Source organism: Eublepharis macularius, chromosome 9 (genome assembly GCF_028583425.1).
Source record: "Eublepharis macularius isolate TG4126 chromosome 9, MPM_Emac_v1.0, whole genome shotgun sequence".
NCBI lineage: Eukaryota > Metazoa > Chordata > Lepidosauria > Squamata > Eublepharidae > Eublepharis > Eublepharis macularius.
This window is the reverse complement of record NC_072798.1, coordinates 106,240,570-106,257,391: the sequence shown is the minus strand read 5'-3', so window position 1 is coordinate 106,257,391 and position 16,822 is coordinate 106,240,570. Positions and strand designations below refer to the sequence as shown.

General features: G+C 48.6%; 1 protein-coding gene across 1 annotated transcript in view; it reads left to right on the top strand.

Moving 5' to 3' along the window:
* LMNTD1 (lamin tail domain containing 1) overlaps positions 1 to 16,822 on the top strand; it is a 210,436-nt gene that overhangs the window by 118,614 nt on the left and 75,000 nt on the right. The window contains exons 6-9 of the mRNA XM_054988437.1: positions 1,528 to 1,714; positions 4,204 to 4,323; positions 6,324 to 6,526; positions 11,869 to 12,041. Coding sequence (XP_054844412.1) covers positions 1,528 to 1,714; positions 4,204 to 4,323; positions 6,324 to 6,526; positions 11,869 to 12,041 — 683 coding nt within the window. The remainder of the gene's footprint in view (positions 1 to 1,527; positions 1,715 to 4,203; positions 4,324 to 6,323; positions 6,527 to 11,868; positions 12,042 to 16,822) is intronic.

The following is a 16,822-nucleotide window of genomic DNA, read 5'->3' as shown; positions in this document are numbered from 1 at the left end:
TGGATTGGGAGGCAAAAAGGGCCCCAGAAAAGGGCCCTACCCCCATGGAGGAGGGGAGGGGGGAACAGTAGGCTGCCTGCCTCACACCGCCCATCTCACATGCAGCAGGGACTGGTGGCTCATGGCCGTGGCTCCCACCTGTCTGACACAGGGACCCTTGCCTCAGGTGAGTCTCACCTTGCTCAGGGACTGGTTTGCCCTGGTGGGGCTCCCCCCCTTTGCCATTGGCCCACTGGAACTTTTCCTGTTGGCCTTAATGACCAGTCCATTCCTATTTCTACTTTTGTTTTCTTTGAAACTAATTTGGGCCTCAGTTACACTGAACACTTTGTCTTTTAATGACTCAGTCCCAGGACGGGAGACGTTGAAAGATCTCCTAGGTTAAGGGCTGCTTATATCATCAGCAGAACCAAGGTCTATACCTTTTCCTGCCATTCAGCTGCATGTTGAGTCAAGACAGGCTCTAGGCTTGGGGGTTGCTTGGAAAAGGAGATCCCGTTCAGCATATCCAGCAAGGGATAGAAGAGGACCAGGACTAAGGTCTCTCCAGAGTCTTCAGGGAGGCACTCTGGGTTGGCACAGGGTCTTAACGGATCAGAAATGACTTGTCTCCAATATGACTAGCCATATGTGAAATAATGTGTGTTGTGTACCTGAAAGAGAACTTTAGGACATAGCGGGGAGGAGGTGTGGTGGCTCAGTGGTAGGGTACTTTTGCTTGACGTGCACAAAAGTCCCAGATTCAGTCCCCAACATCAAGGTACCATGTGCTGTGAAATGCCTGAGATCCCGGAGACCTTGATGGACCAACGGCCTGATTCAGTGTAAGGCCATTTCATGTGTGCATGTGGTTGTCCAGTAAAGTTGCCGGGTCCCTTGACTCCCCTGGCAGGAGATTGGGAGCCTGGCACTTACCTCACTGTGTCCCCTGTGTCTCTTTTTGTGTGTGCACATAGTGCATGCATGTCCCTGGCTTGCGTGATGATGTCACTAGTGGCATCATCACACGGGTCAAAGGGCAGCCTAGGAACACTCCTGCACTCACCAAGGGGCTGAAACGGCCCACTGCAGGGCATGATTTGGCCCAAAATGGGCCCATTGTGGGGCATGATTCAGCCTGAATTGGGCTGCTATGGGGGTGCGCCTCACTGCCCAGGGGTGCACCGTGCCACCCAGGCAGGGTGCCCCAGGAAGCGCCCCCCATTGGCCAAGTAAGTGGGGGTGGGAGAGGGTGGAAACAGGGGATCTCCTGCCCTGGGCGGGGGAATGGTATTCCTATTGTCCAGGCTGAAAGCTGAGTGCATAGCTTCTTCCCTGAACAAGCCCCACAGAACAGCTCTGCTTCTTTGTAAGAAGAGGACTCTGGCAAAGTGCAGAAGTTCACTCCTGGATGGCCCTAACTGGGGGGGGGGTGCATTTTTAAATGCTCTCTCCAGTAACAAACTCCTTGCAAAGTAACCCAAATACGAGTATATAGATAACTCCAAACAACATTTGGAAATATAATCTGTTTTTCTGTTATTTTAGTGCAATTGGGAACCTTAAAATTGCTGAACTTCATCCAAGCGGCCGTTTTGTGAAGATAATTAACAATTCTCCTGATATAGAAGAGGATATTGGAGACTATATACTCCTGCAGAACCTCAATGGACACCCAATATCAACTTACAAATTCCCCCCAAGGATCAGAATGAAAGCTAATTCTGAGATAAAAGTGAGTGAAATAAGAGAGAGCCTCAAATTCTATTGCTAAAGAGCAAAATATGGGTCAGTAAGAGGAGGCTCAAGCACTTAATGGTGGGGTCTCAGCGGGGGCAGGGGAGACCTCCCAGGTAGGGACCCAAGTAAGGACCCTTGAGAGCCTCCCCATAAAGGGCCCTCTAACGTTGCACGCCTGTCCTGTTCAGTCCAAAAAAAGGGGGGTGGAAGGGGAAGGCCCCATCTGTGTCCACCTCAGGCCCGGCCGAGTAGTTCATCTTTTGCTGTCAGGGCTCCCCAGGTCTGTTGGCTGTGGTGTTGGGTGGCCACCCCATCCCCCAGCAGCAGCAAGACCCTTCCTGTCTTCTAAGCCAAGTTTTTTCATCTCCCCCCGTTCTGGAGAGCTTGCGCCAGTAGCTATGGCAGACAGACTTTGCTGCCCTTCTCTATGATGCCAGCAACATTCCTGAGTGCTTTTCAGCCAGTTCCACTTGGGTGTTGGCCTCATTGCTCTGCCCTTTCCAGCTGCTTCTAGTTTATGGCTGGAGCCTGCAAGCCCTGCTGCTCTGTGGCCTTCTGACCTGCCTTCTGGCACAGCTGGTATCTAGAGATGGGCACGAACCTAAATACGAACCAAACCCCCCCCCCCCCCACAAACCAGCCCGTTTCAGAGTTCGCGAACCAGGGTTCGTGGAAGCTGGTTTCCATGAACTTCCATGAAATGGACTACTGGTTCATTTGGTTTGTATTAAAGGGCCAGTTTACATGGCCATTTTCCCCAGGGAAATTTAAACTTCTCCCCCCTTGCTGACTGCCAGCTGATAGTTTAAAGGGACCTAGCGCTTGCAAGCGACAGGGCCCTTTAAATGGCCCAACCCCCAGTCCCCACCCACCCCCAGCCCCAGCCCCAACCCCCACCCTCCTCCCAAGCCCCAGCCCCCCACTTACCTTCCATCTGATGCTGGGGTGGTAGAGGCCTCCTCCGCTGCCCTGCAGGCCTGTGCGGCAGCGGAAGCAGCGGAAAAGGGCCCTCCTGTCCCTCAAAGGGCAGCCACGGCTGCCTTTTGAGGGGCAGGAGGGCTCTTTTTGGCCTCCTCTGCTGCCCTGCGGGCATGCAGGACAGTGGAGGAAGCCAAAAACGGCCTTTCTGCCCCTCAAATGGCAGCCACGGCTGCCATTTGAGGGTCGGGAGGGCCCTTTTCCTCCTCCTCCACTGCCTTGTGGGCACGCAGGGCAGCCGAGGAAGCCAAAAACGGCTGCGGCTGCCATTTGAGGGGCAGAAAGGGCGTTTTTGGCCTTCTCCTCTGCTGTGTGGGCAGCGAAGGAGGCCTCCACCACCCCAGCATCAGAGGGAAGGTAAGTGGGGGCTGGGGCTGGGGGTTGGGCCATTTAAAGGGCCCTGCCACTTGCAAGCGGCAGGTCCCTTTTAACTATCAGCGGGCAGTCGGTGAGGGGGGGGATTCCCCCTGCCACTTGCCAGCTGATAGTTTAAAGGGTCCTGCCCCTTGCAAGCAGCAGGAAAGGGCCCTTTAAACAATTAAATGCCCCTTTCCCTGCCAGAAAGGGGCATTTAAACCCCATGAACCACGAGCCACGAACTGGTTCATAACTGGGCCAGTTCTGTGCCAGTTCGTGGTTCGTGGTTCATGGAAACCCCATGAACCACGGACTCCATGGTTCGGTTTTTTTCTGGTTCGTGCCCATGTCTACTGGTATCCCAGGTAAAACTGCTTTTTGGGTACCCTGCTTGTCACCAGTTTTTGCACCAATTCTGCCATGGTGAATGCTCACTTATTTCCTCAGTTGCCCATGAATAAAAAGTCTAGGGACCAGCCACCCTTCAGTCAGAAGTGGTTCCTTAAAAACAGTCACTTATGTGGCATAATCCCACATCTGAAAGCTGAGAAGCTTTTAACCAATTCTTAAACACTGTCACATTCACATTGTATCCAGGACTGGCCGGCTATTTATGCCCTTCTCATTCAACACGTGGCATCATACCAATATTCTTACTCCCTCACAAGTGCTGGCCCGTTACAACCCCCACCCTTTCTCTCAATGAGGGGTTTCTTTCACATACATCCTGGCACACATCCAATGCTGAAGGTGTAAAGAATATAGAAACTGGTTTTGAGTTTCTGTCTTATTTTTAAACTTCTGCTTGAAATTTGCAATGGAAAACATTGCAAGCGTGTCTGCATGTGCCACCCAATGGCAAAAATGAATGAAAGTTACACTACCAAAGTCTATTTATTTACTTGGACTATATTCTTATGAGGTATGGAGTTGCCAAGTTGCAGTATATTTGACATGCAACCAATATCAAGGTATAAAAAGTGAATAAACAGAGCAGATACAAAAAGGTTTTTTGGCCTACTTTCAGGTCCAATTCACTATGCTAAACCTTAACAGCCAGAATGGTGCAGAATACATTCAGAGAATGTATTTGTTCTTTTTCCATGTCATATTTATGAAAAGTCTGATCGCCCCGTTTTGTTGCTGCAGGTGTGGTCCGCAAGTTCTAAAATGACTCATAAACCTCCAATACATTTTCTCTGGAAAAATCTGGATATGTTTATATTGGGCCCACAGTGTACCACCATCCTTTGCGACCCTTCTGGGCAGGTAACTGATCTCGAGCCAACCACCTGATTGAGATGCAGTAGGCTAGAATTGCCTGGGGCCAAAAATCTTATCTCTGAAGAATTGTTGCTCACAGCCTTACATGCCGTTTCCAGTCAGAATATACCACATACGTGGAAGCCAGAAAAAAAACCCCCAGAGTATGGATGACTGATGGGGAGCCCCAGTTTGCAGGGAGAGGTGTGCCATTTGCCTGTGCGTGTTTGTCAAGCTGTTTCTTCTGCTGCCATGTTTAAAGCTATAGAGCTGGTTTTTATCAATGCCATTTAAACCAGAAACCAAAGCAATCTAGATTCTTGCTCAATTGATAATGTTGCTAAATTATCACGAGATAAATTAATTATGAATGGATTATCAAATTTGTACCATGCCATCTTCCAGGGAGGTCAGAAAAGAATGCAGACTGCTTCTTTGCCACTTTTTTGGCATCAAGTTGCAGCCAACTCGTGGAAACCCCAAAAGCTTTTCATGGCAAGGGGTGAACAGAGGCAGTTTGCCACTGCCTGCGTCTGCACAGAGACCCTGGTCTTCTGTGGTGCTGATCTCCCATCCAAGCACTAAGCAGGGCTGACCCTGCTTATCTTCTGAGATCTGACAAGGGCCATTTCCACACGGCTTACCTTTGCTTGTAACGACCCGGAACATCGCGCAAAAAATGCGGGAGATCTTCCACGTTTTTTGCACTATGTTCCGGGTCGCTATGAGCAAAGGTAAGCCGTATGGAAATGGCCAAGATCCGGCTATCCTGGGAGATCCATGTCAGGGATTCTTTGCTGCTACCAGACTGGTTTTGAAGAACTCCTGTTAAACTACCAAAGAACCCAGTCAGGAAATGACAGAGCTTTAATCCAACCACACGTTCAGGTTCTCAGCACAACACAGATCTACATTTCTTGCTATCTGCCAATTCATTACATGGGCTCCTTTCGTTTTTCTTTTTCCCAAATTAGTGCATAGATTATAGTCATCGGGTGAATATTTATTTTAAATTAAACATTTAAAAGCAATTCTAAACAAACTTTTTATGATGTGGAAACAGTATTTTTGAAAATTGTGACTATATTTGGCATCATAGAATTTGAAGAAGCCTGGACAGAAAAGTAACGGGAATTTTTTTTCCTGCACCATTTTAAGCACCTCATGTTGCAGCAGCATGGGGCAGATTACTCCAACAGTAGCCCTTTTTTTGCAAACACCTCTTTGGATGCCTTGCAGAGGGAAGCCAGGTGACTGGCCTCACATGTATTCGCCTGATGCTGCTGCAGGTGTGAAGCTCTGCACTCAAATGCCGGCCTGACCTCTTACCCCGTGCAGAAGTTCCTTGGAGATCTTCTGGAGGCCAGGGCAGTGCTGGGAATGTTCCCAGAAGGCTAAAATTAACTAACAATTACAAACAGACAGGAAACAGATAGAGGAAGACCTGACAGGGAACCTGCAGGAGACGCTGAACCTTAGCAGAGGGGAGGGGCTGCGAGTTGAGGCACATTACGCAGTGCTCCTGGATGCCACAAGGGCTCTGGAGCATATATGCGCTGGGAGTTCCATGCCTCCCAGGTGCATCTGATTCAGATCAGGAGAGTGGAATACATGGCGGTGTGCCTTCCTTCCCGTGATGTTTTCCTGACCTGCAATATCCCTGAGGAGCTGCTATTTGCCATGTTGAAGAAATGAATGTGTTGCCATCACTATAGGAAAGTTTCCCCACTGGCCAAATAGCAGCTCCCCAGGGCTGTTGCAGGTCAGGAAAACAGCCTGGGAAGGAAGGCACACCGCCTGAATCAGGAGCACACATGCTTGGGAAGCGCACAACTTCCAGAGCATCAGTGAGCCGAAGTCCTAGCAACAACGACACGGGCTTTGTAATCTGGGCATTGGTCCTTAATTTGTCTCTCGTTTTATGGGTTGTTTACAAGCATATGCATATGGCACCCCTGGAAATAGTTTGCCTGAACATTAAACACTTTCTTTCTTATCCAATTTAGGCTGTTGCTTGGTACACTCCAATACATCGAAACCGAAAACCAACATTGGAAGGGGAAGATAACCTCTTTAATAACCTCAAGCAGCGCTCTTTGCCAATTCACAAGCCAAGAGGCAAATGGGAAAATAGAACATGTGACACTCTGCAGCCAACGGCCCCCCCAAGTCCTGCAGAGAAGGAAAAAGAACCGGAATTCATTATAAGGTGCCTTTCCTGAATAAGTTGGTTCATATAAAGGTCCATAGGAGATCCAGTCCTGCGGATGGGAAAGAAGAACCTGGCAAGCACAGGGGCAGACTCTTGCTTCTGAGGAGACCGTCTTGCCAGAAGACAGCTTCTCTTCCCCACCCCACCCCTCTTAAAAGAGGGAGTCCAGGAAATTTAGAAAGACTTGGTAACTGCATTCCATTTCCAACGGTCATTTCATACCTTCCACCTGATATGCACTACCGCAAGACAGAAAACTTCTGTACTTAGAGTGAGGCTCCCCTATTAGGCCCAGGGCAACCCTCCCTACAAGAATTAAAAAGAAAAATATTAGCAGCGTGCCACAGTTTGCAGAGAAGTGCAGGAGGAGCATGCACGGCTGGGTGTATGTGGGAGGGAGAAAACAGACTTACATTAAAAGCTTTAGTTAAGGTTTAGAAAAGAAACGAGAGCTCTTTATTGTAGAAACTCCATACTGGATAGGAAAGAGGAGAGAGAGATCTCAGTCTAGCTATCTAGCCCAAGGATGCCAGTAGATGGCAGGACAAGTCCCGCATCCATGGTGCAAGATGGAGAAAAGAAAGATGGAGATTCTAACAAAGGCAGGAAGATGAGGTATCAAGAGGAGGAAGTCCTGAGAATAACTTCCTGGTTTGTCCCCTCTCTGAAACCTGAGAAAGGGGCAACATTAGTCTCCCACTTCTAATTAAAAAAAGAAATGCAGTTTACAGAACATTGTGTTAGTCTATGTGCTAAGCGATGGATTCGTTTTCCTTATTGTTGTCACTTGTTACTTGCTCAATGCAATGCAATGGCAAATGGCAACAACAATAACAACATTTGATTTATATACCGCTCTTCAGGATGACTTAACGCCCACTCAGAGTGGTTTACAAAGTATGTCATTATTATCCCCACAAGAATAAACACCCTGTGAGGTGGGTGGGGCTGAGAGAGCCGTGACTGGCCCAAGGTCACCCAGCTGGCTTCAAGTGGAGGAGTGGGGAATCAAACCCGGCTCTCCAGATTAGAGTCCTGCGCTCTCCAGCTAGCAGCTGTCTGTCTAAAAACACTTTACCGCTTGCTACCTAAGCTTTTCTGATGTACTTTCTTAGCTGGTTGGTTCTCACCATTAGGTTTTGCTAAAGGAGTCCATTTCCATTCTGTGGCAGCGCCCCTTGGGGCGGCATGGGGCACTGCAGACTGCAGCAGGGGCAAGCAGGGCCGTGTGGGACATGATGATGAAGCTGTGCAACTGCCGCTGCCTCTGCCCGAGCGAGGGCATCTGAGGCTGCTCAGCTGCTCAGCCTCAGATGCCCTCGCTCAGGCAGAGGCAGCGGCGGCTGAACAGCTTCATCTCCATGTCCCACATGGCCTTGCTGAAAGGGCACAGGGAGGGGTGAGAGAAGCATTGGGACGCTGTTGAAGGGACAGAGACCAGCCAGGGAGGTGGGAGGTTTAAAAGGGAGTGGGCAAGAGAAGCAAGGGGTGGGGGTGGCAAGGAGAGAGTTGGAACACAAGTGAGGTCCAAGGCGAGAGGAGGACAGCAGAATGGCAGAGGAAAGGGGAAGCGAGCAGGCTCTGTTGGGTTGGTGCCCGTCTGGCAGAGGCTCACTTTCCTAAACAGGAAACCAAAGGGTACAGGCAGCTCAGAACCACCAGTCTAGCTGGGGAGGCAGTGGCTACACCACTGAGAGGACAAGAAGGGGCAAGGGAACCCCCACCAACCCCCTACCCTCCTGGAATATACGCTATTTGGGCACCGGGTACCAGCCTTGGCCAATACAGGAAGCACCATCAGCATAATGCAGGCAGCTCTCATCCCTGGCACCATGGCTCATCCCCCCCCCCTCAACGATTTGGTGCTTGCACAGCAACCAGACCAAACGGCCCACACTGAAGGGCGAAGAATGCACTTAAAAGCCACAGTGCCAATTATGGTATTGACCGACATGCCAGCCCTGATGTGCCAGCCCTGATTGTAGGGGCAGCCACCCTCAGGGGCATGGGAGAGATGGCAGAGGCTCTAGAGGGGAGTGAGAGGACCACCAACCAACCCAGGAGGAGTGTCACAGCAGAGGACCATCCAGGGAGGACCCCTTGGGGCCGGACTGGGAAGGCAACCCCCAGTTACTCTGTTGGCAGGAGGATGCCGCCTCCCTGGACGCAGTAAGAACCCATGTGGTGGTGCAGGACAGCTGTCAGATTTTGCCAGGTATTTCCCAAAACACTTCACTGCATCACTGAGGTGTATGAGTTAAAATTGTTTTTATTAGAGAAAAATACCAGTATCAAGCTACTAGGACAGGATTATTGCCTGGAATGGCCCAAGGTAGCAAAACAAGGTTAATTATAGGTCAAAGTCCCCCCCCCCCAAGTGGGAAAGAAAGTCCGTTAGGATTTTGGCATGCTGAGCCTGGAAAGAAGGGAGAAGGAAAGGGATGAGCTCTACTCAGTCTCTTAGAAACTTGGTGCAGTCTCTGCTGTAACTTCAAGGTCAAGTTCCCAGGTGTGCCAGGGAGCCGTAACCAAAACACCTGCAAGATAAGCAGCTAGCATCCATTCAGCAAAACAGGTTTTACTCTGCATGTTCTCAGAGGCATAATAATTACTCTAGCAAGAAACTCATAACACAAGACAGATATGCTGGAGGCTTATCTGACATTCTGCCCCCTCCAAAGATCCATTAAACACCCCCCCCCCCCCGCTTCTCCGGGTATTTCTTGTGAAATTGACGTACAAGCTTAAGAGCATTCACATCAGAAGCTTTGACCCACTCATTATTACTCTTGTTGAAATGAACCCATTGAATCAAGTAGTACAATTCTCCATGTTTCAGTTTCGAGTCCAAAATATCCTCAGCTTCGTAGTGAGGTTGACCATTCACGATGAGGGAGGGTGGGACCCCCGAATCCGGATGCAACACATCAGGGCGTGGAGCTTTCTTCAGGAGGCTGAAATGAAATACAGGGTGAAGATTTTTTTGCTTCTTTGGCAGTTTTAATTCTACAGTCACATCATTGATCACCCAAAAGACCTCAAACGGTCCCAAATATTCCCACCCACGTTTTTCACTCGGCTGCTCCCCCTGTAGATTTTTGGTGGAGACGTAAACTTTGTCTCCCACTTTCAGGTTCCAGGGGTCAGAGCATTTTCGATCTGCTTGCTTCTTGTAATCTTATTTGGCTTTATCCAGGGTTCTTTTGATCACTTCCCACTGGTTAGTTAATTTAGTCCACCATTCAGTCAAATCCCCCCCCCTTTTCTCTCATCCGGGGTGCGTATGAACAGCATGGCCTTGCCTTCAAACCCTTGAGCAATTTTGAAGGGGGAGGTTCCTGTGGAGCTGTGTATATTGTTATTGTAACAATATTCAGCAAAACCCAGAAAGTCTGCTCAGTCACTCTGCTGATAATTGATGTAGCATCTTAGAAATTGTTCCAACACCTGATTAACCCTTTCAGTTTGTCCATCGGTCTCGGGATGATGGGCGGAGCTTAACCCTTGCTCTATCCTTGCCACCTGTAGCAACTCCCTACAGAATTTGGCCATGAACTGTATCCCTCGATCAGAGATCACCTTATCAGGAAACGAGTGCAAACATACCACGTGTTGCATGAATAAAGTGGCCAACTTCTTGGCCGAAGGTAGTTTAGCACACGGTATGAAGTGAGCTTGTTTTGAGAATAAATCCACCAACACCAAAATCACAGTCTTCCCCTTAGAGAGGGGAAGGTCTGTTATGAAATCCATGGACACTGTCGCCCAGGCTGAGCCGGAGTCTCCAGAGGCTGCAACATACCTGGAGGTTTCCTTCCCCTCTTTTTCCCCATTAAACACACTTGGCAGGTGGACACATATTGCAACACATTTTGCCTCATTTTGGGCCACCAAAATTGTCTTTGCACTAGGTATAAGGTTTTCAGGTATCCAAAATGCCCAACCAATTTAGCATCATGACAGCTTTTCAGCACCTCTCCTCTTAGGCTGGCAGGAACATAGTGTCCACCACCTCCTTCTTTTGGCTGTCATGTTGGGGGAGGTGCAAAAAAGCATCTGCCAGGAAGTTCGATTTGCCTGGGAGGTGCTTAAGTACAAAGTTGAATCGAAAGAAAAATTCCGCCCACCCGAACTGCTTGGCACTCAATTTGCAAGGGGCGCATAACACTTCCAAATTCTTATGATCAGTCCACACCTCAAATGGCATTTTAGCACCTTCTAACCAATGTTTCCAAGTGCACAAAGCCAATTTAAATGCAGCCGCCTCTTTGTCCCAGACAGCCCAGTGGTACTCAGAGTCCAAAAATTTTTCGACACAGGCGCAAGGGTGTCATTTTCCCTCCTCCTCCTCCTGCAGAATCACCCCACCTCATTGCGACATTGCTGGCATCCACCCGCATCACAAACTTGCAGTTTTCATCAGGGTGTTGCAGGACTGGCTCCGAGGTGAACAACTGCTTTAAGCACTCGAAAGCCTCCTGACACTCTGGGCCCATGCTAGTTTAGCGCTAGGCTGCACGCTCTGGGATCCCTTCCCCCTGGTTTTCAACAAGTCAGTTAATGGCAAGGAGATTTGAGCAAAGTTCTTTATGAAGGGTCGGTAAAAGTTAGCAAACCCCAGGAATGACGGCAGCTGCCGTCAGGTTTTGGGGGCTTCCCACCCCACTACAGCTTGAACTTTTGCTGGGTCCATTCCCAACCCTTGACCCAAGACTCGGTAGCCCAAAAAGTCCAACTCTCTCTTATGGAACTCACATTTTAGACAATTTAACTGGCAACTGGTGAGCATGCAGGGTCTTTAGTACCTCCCGCACTAATTTCACATGAGATTCATAATTTTGTGAATATAATAACACGTCATCTAAATAAACGACCACCCCTTTGTACAGGTATTTGTGTAGGACCTCATTGATCAAATTCATGAAGACCCCCCGGGGCCCCTTGCAATCCGAAAGGCATCACTAAGTACTCATACTGCCCTAAAGGGGTGTTGAATGCCGTCTTCCATTCATCCCCTCAGTGGCGCGGAGGGCAATCTAAACTCCCCTCTGTCTGGAGATCAGGGGGCAGGGCCACCAGCCATGTGACCATTTTCTCCAAGGGCAACCCACTGAGTTCCACCACCTCTTCTCACAGAAAAAAATCCCTGTCATGCTTTTAGGTCATGCAATGTAGGACCATGCAAATGTTTAATTTGGAAGTTTGCAGAAGTTGCAGAATTTAGCTGATTTGTTGAAGAATTGTTTTTCTTTGATTTTTTCAAAATCACAGCCTTGTGTGTGCACAGAAACAGTTGTTTAAAATGGTCAGAAGAGATCCTTTTGTATTTATTTGTACAGAGAAGAAAAGACACTACCTCTGTTGTACCCAGTTCAAAGTCCTTGGTGCCGAAGTCCAAGCTCTCCTACACATCCCCATTACTCACTGGAAAGATATTTGTTCACGGGCAGTGATTGGAGCAGCACATGCAGACAAACTAGATCTCAGTCAGCATACCTTGGTCCAGACCCTGGTGAGTTAAATAACATTTCCTTTTTTTAAAAAAAAATATTCTAACATTATGTAGGAATTTAGCAACCAGTGTCAGAAACTGGGCGATTTTGAAGGGCCCCTTTTCTGCATCCGTCCTTACTTAAGGATAACAACTTGTTGTGCATTGGTACAAAACATCAGCTGTTGGCATGCTCCCTTTTTCGAAAGCTAAAAAAAGACACAGAGAAATCACTGGAGATGCCATCATGTTGACAGTGCATGATTAATGAAAGAGGTGTGAAGAAATAGCTAGAATCCTGTGAACATCAGGAGGGGAACCAGCAAGATGTTCCAGTGTCTGCAAAGATAAATTTCACAAGGCAACATTACAATTAACAAAAGGCCTCCCACGGAGCTATTTTAAGCTCAAATGAAGGAACATATGCACAAGAATAAAAAGATTGATTGGGGTGCTGGTGTATCGGAGCACCCAGTGTGAAACCGGGAAAACAGCAAGCTCTTTGAGGCTTTCTTGATGTGGACAGGAGAGTAAGCCCATGTTTTTATTAGAAATAGTTATATTTCATTTGGTAGCAGAGTTACTTAGTCAGAAGCATTTCCTCCCAGCATGCAGTAATTAACCCTCAGGCAATCAAATTGTAGAAAAGATAGAACTTAAAAGTTTATTGAAGTGGATTCCTTTCATGGCAATATCTTGGAAAGAAAGAGTCCTAGTCTAAAGATTCATTTTTCCTCTTGACTCGGTAAGTTGTCAACATTCACAATGTTCAGGTCATTTTGTATACCTTGGCAGCAACTTGATGAGGATGTCCACACACTGGGGTCTTGTGTCTTGTGCATGCAGTGTTCCCTTCTAAAAGAGAGAGAGAGATATACAATTCTAGTTATCCTCTAGCATTTTATCTGGTAAAGGTTCTGCAATGCCAAAATCCTCAAGTAACACTAGCATCTCTAAATCTCTGCTTGCTTCTGAAGCTAATACAAGTTCTGCTTCAGTAGAGGAAAGAGCAACAATTTCTTATTTATGACTTGCCTAGCTTATAGCTCCATCCCCATAGAAAAATACATAACCAGTAGTAGATTTCCAGTGTGCCCTTTCTTTAGCCCAGCCTAGATCAGAGTACACAATAGCGTGGGATTCGTGGTAGCTGGCAGCCTTAGTTTAGAGTCTGTATTACTCTTTAAATACTTCATTACACTTTTTACTGAAGTCCAACCATTTATGGTGGGTTTACTTTCCATCCTGGATAATATATTTACTGCCGTCACAATATCAAATCTTGTCATCGCTAGGCAGAGAAGTTTTGCTACGGCAGTTCTGTCCCTGGTGTTGTCTGGTAGAGGCTCACGTGGTTCCTTTTCTTTGAGAAAACCTGTTTCCATTGGTGTCGGCCCTGGATTACCACACCCTAGCCCAGAAGTTCCAGCATCTTCTGGTTTTGACTAAAAAGGTAACTGCCCTCCGGTTCTCATTCAATCTGAATTCTGAAGTAAAAGTTAGCATTGCCCAAATGTTTCACTTCCACTTCCTTGTTTAGAGAAGATAAAATTTCAGCACAATCTTGATTTTCATAACAAACAATCAAATCATCAACATAAGTCAAAATAAATGTCCATCTCTCATTTTTGTGTCTGCTGTAAAGACAGATGTCAGCTTTGCCTCATTCAAAGCCTAGATCATGTAACAGTTTGCTCAATTTATCTTTCCAAGATTTCACCGCTTGCTTAAGCCCATAAAGTCCTTTCTGATGTTTACGTACTGTTTATTCTTTTCATGTATGGAGTCTGGTGGTCATTACTGTTGCCAAGTAGGCCCCCTCCCCTGCTTTGAAGCCTGCTATGAACTGTGCTAAAGTTTCCTGCATTGCTGTTTCACTGCTACACCAAAGATTGCTTTGCACGTGTGTGTTCTGATACACGTGTCAGTTTCCTGCCTGCGTGTCAATTATCTTGCTGCTGCTATAGACTGTGTAGTTTACTGACTCCATGTTTGGTTAACTGCACAAAGGACTCTCTTTCTGGGCAGCCCTGCCCTGACCTGTATCTGGACTTCCTAGTGTGCATTTGGACTGTGTTACAAGTGTGCCCCGTGCCTGCATTGCCATCTGCCACGGACCGTGCCTGTTCCCTGTTCTGGACTGTGTTTTAAAGTGTTGTTCCCCTGCCTCCATGGAAGCCTGCCTCATATGGGCCCAAGCCGCTGCTAGCAGCCGGGCGCCTGCCGGGGAAACCTCCAGCGAGCCTGGCTAGGCGCTCCCTGGTCAGTTCCCGCCTGGAGCCTCCCGCGAGCCGGCCACTGAGCTTGCCCTCGCTACCGGGCAGCCTGCTATCCAGCCCCAGCTATGCCCAGCCGGCATCCATGTTCTCAGGCAGCCAGAAGACCCTGGGAAGAAGACTGCTTTGAGAAGCCATTTCGGCGAAGCGGGCACACCACGTCCGCAGTGAGAGTACCTCGCCCCGCTCTGCATATCTTAGGAGCCGCCCCGGAGAAGAGCTAAGTGCTGACCATCCCAAGCACTTAGAGAATGCATCTCAAAGAAACCTCCGCATTCCAAAGCTAATGACATCAGGACAAGCCCTGTCCGCTGGAACATCCTTTCAGCCCACTTGGATTTCCCCCTCCCTCTTTTGTCCCCTCTTCCTGAGGTGTCACTTATCACAATCTGATTACCAAAGTGGCCCATCCAAGCCATTCAGTAGCCCATTAGACCCTTTGTTTTAATCTGTGAGAACCACCAAGTACAGCACCAGCCCCAGGGTACGTTTTGGGGTATTTAAGCTGGTCTCTCAGACCACTCGGTGCTCAGGCCATTCCCTATCCAGACCTCCTTGCTGTCCGTCTGTGGTCCCAGTGCTGGCATTGGGCCACCCCCCCTCGCTGTTGGGTCTCTGCTTCGCTTCAGGATAAGTGAGTATTCCCCCTATCATCGTTGGGAACCAGCTAATGCGAACGTCTCTGTATTTCCTACTCTGTATTTCTTAGACCTTGTATGTTCCTTGTATGACTGTGCAAGCTAGGCTTACGCTACACTCAATACACGTGTTTGGACCTTACTCCTTGTCTGCCTCTTTTTCACTAGAGTGTCTGGGATCGGGACCTCCGTAAACATAGGTTATGATCCTCGCTTAATATTAATAGTTACAGACTGCTACAGCTAATTCCCCATTATAATAAAGAGCAGTTCTGGTAACAGTTTACTAATTGTTGCCAAGTAGGCCCCCTCCCCTGCTTTGAAGCCTGCTATGAACTGTGCTAAAGTTTCCTGCATTGCTGTTTCAACTGCTACACCAAAGATTGCTTTGCACGTGTGTGTTCTGATACACGTGTCAGTTTCCTGCCTGCGTGTCAATTATCTTGCTGCTGCTATAGACTGTGTAGTTTACTGACTCCATGTTTGGTTAACTGCACAAAGGACTCTCTTTCTGGGCAGCCCTGCCCTGACCTGTATCTGGACTTCCTAGTGTGCATTTGGACTGTGTTACAAGTGTGCCCCGTGCCTGCATTGCCATCTGCCACGGACCGTGCCTGTTCCCTGTTCTGGACTGTGTTTTAAAGTGTTGTTCCCCTGCCTCCATGGAAGCCTGCCTCATATGGGCCCAAGCCGCTGCTAGCAGCCGGGCGCCTGCCGGGGAAACCTCCAGCGAGCCTGGCTAGGCGCTCCCTGGTCAGTTCCCGCCTGGAGCCTCCCGCGAGCCGGCCACTGAGCTTGCCCTCGCTACCGGGCAGCCTGCTATCCAGCCCCAGCTATGCCCAGCCGGCATCCATGTTCTCAGGCAGCCAGAAGACCCTGGGAAGAAGACTGCTTTGAGAAGCCATTTCGGCGAAGCGGGCACACCACGTCCGCAGTGAGAGTACCTCGCCCCGCTCTGCATATCTTAGGAGCCGCCCCGGAGAAGAGCTAAGTGCTGACCATCCCAAGCACTTAGAGAATGCATCTCAAAGAAACCTCCGCATTCCAAAGCTAATGACATCAGGACAAGCCCTGTCCGCTGGAACATCCTTTCAGCCCACTTGGATTTCCCCCTCCCTCTTTTGTCCCCTCTTCCTGAGGTGTCACTTATCACAATCTGATTACCAAAGTGGCCCATCCAAGCCATTCAGTAGCCCATTAGACCCTTTGTTTTAATCTGTGAGAACCACCAAGTACAGCACCAGCCCCAGGGTACGTTTTGGGGTATTTAAGCTGGTCTCTCAGACCACTCGGTGCTCAGGCCATTCCCTATCCAGACCTCCTTGCTGTCCGTCTGTGGTCCCAGTGCTGGCATTGGGCCACCCCCCCTCGCTGTTGGGTCTCTGCTTCGCTTCAGGATAAGTGAGTATTCCCCCTATCATCGTTGGGAACCAGCTAATGCGAACGTCTCTGTATTTCCTACTCTGTATTTCTTAGACCTTGTATGTTCCTTGTATGATTGTGCAAGCTAGGCTTACGCTACACTCAATACACGTGTTTGGACCTTACTCCTTGTCTGCCTCTTTTTCACTAGAGTGTCTGGGATCGGGACCTCCGTATACATAGGTTATGATCCTTGCTTAATATTAAAGTTACAGACTGCTATAGCTAATTCCCCATTATAATAAAAGAGCAGTTCTGGTAACAGTTTACTGGTGGAGAATATGCGGGCATAACCCAGTTCGTGTGAATGCACGTGAGTCGACACGCGTGTCTTCAGCGAACTGACTTAGAGGAAAATTTTCCAGACCTCTGTGTAAAGAGTGCAATTTAGCTCAGGGAATTAAAAGTGTGAGTGTGTGTGGCTCCAGCGAGCATTTCTATCTTGTGGGTTGGCTTTTCCCCCATT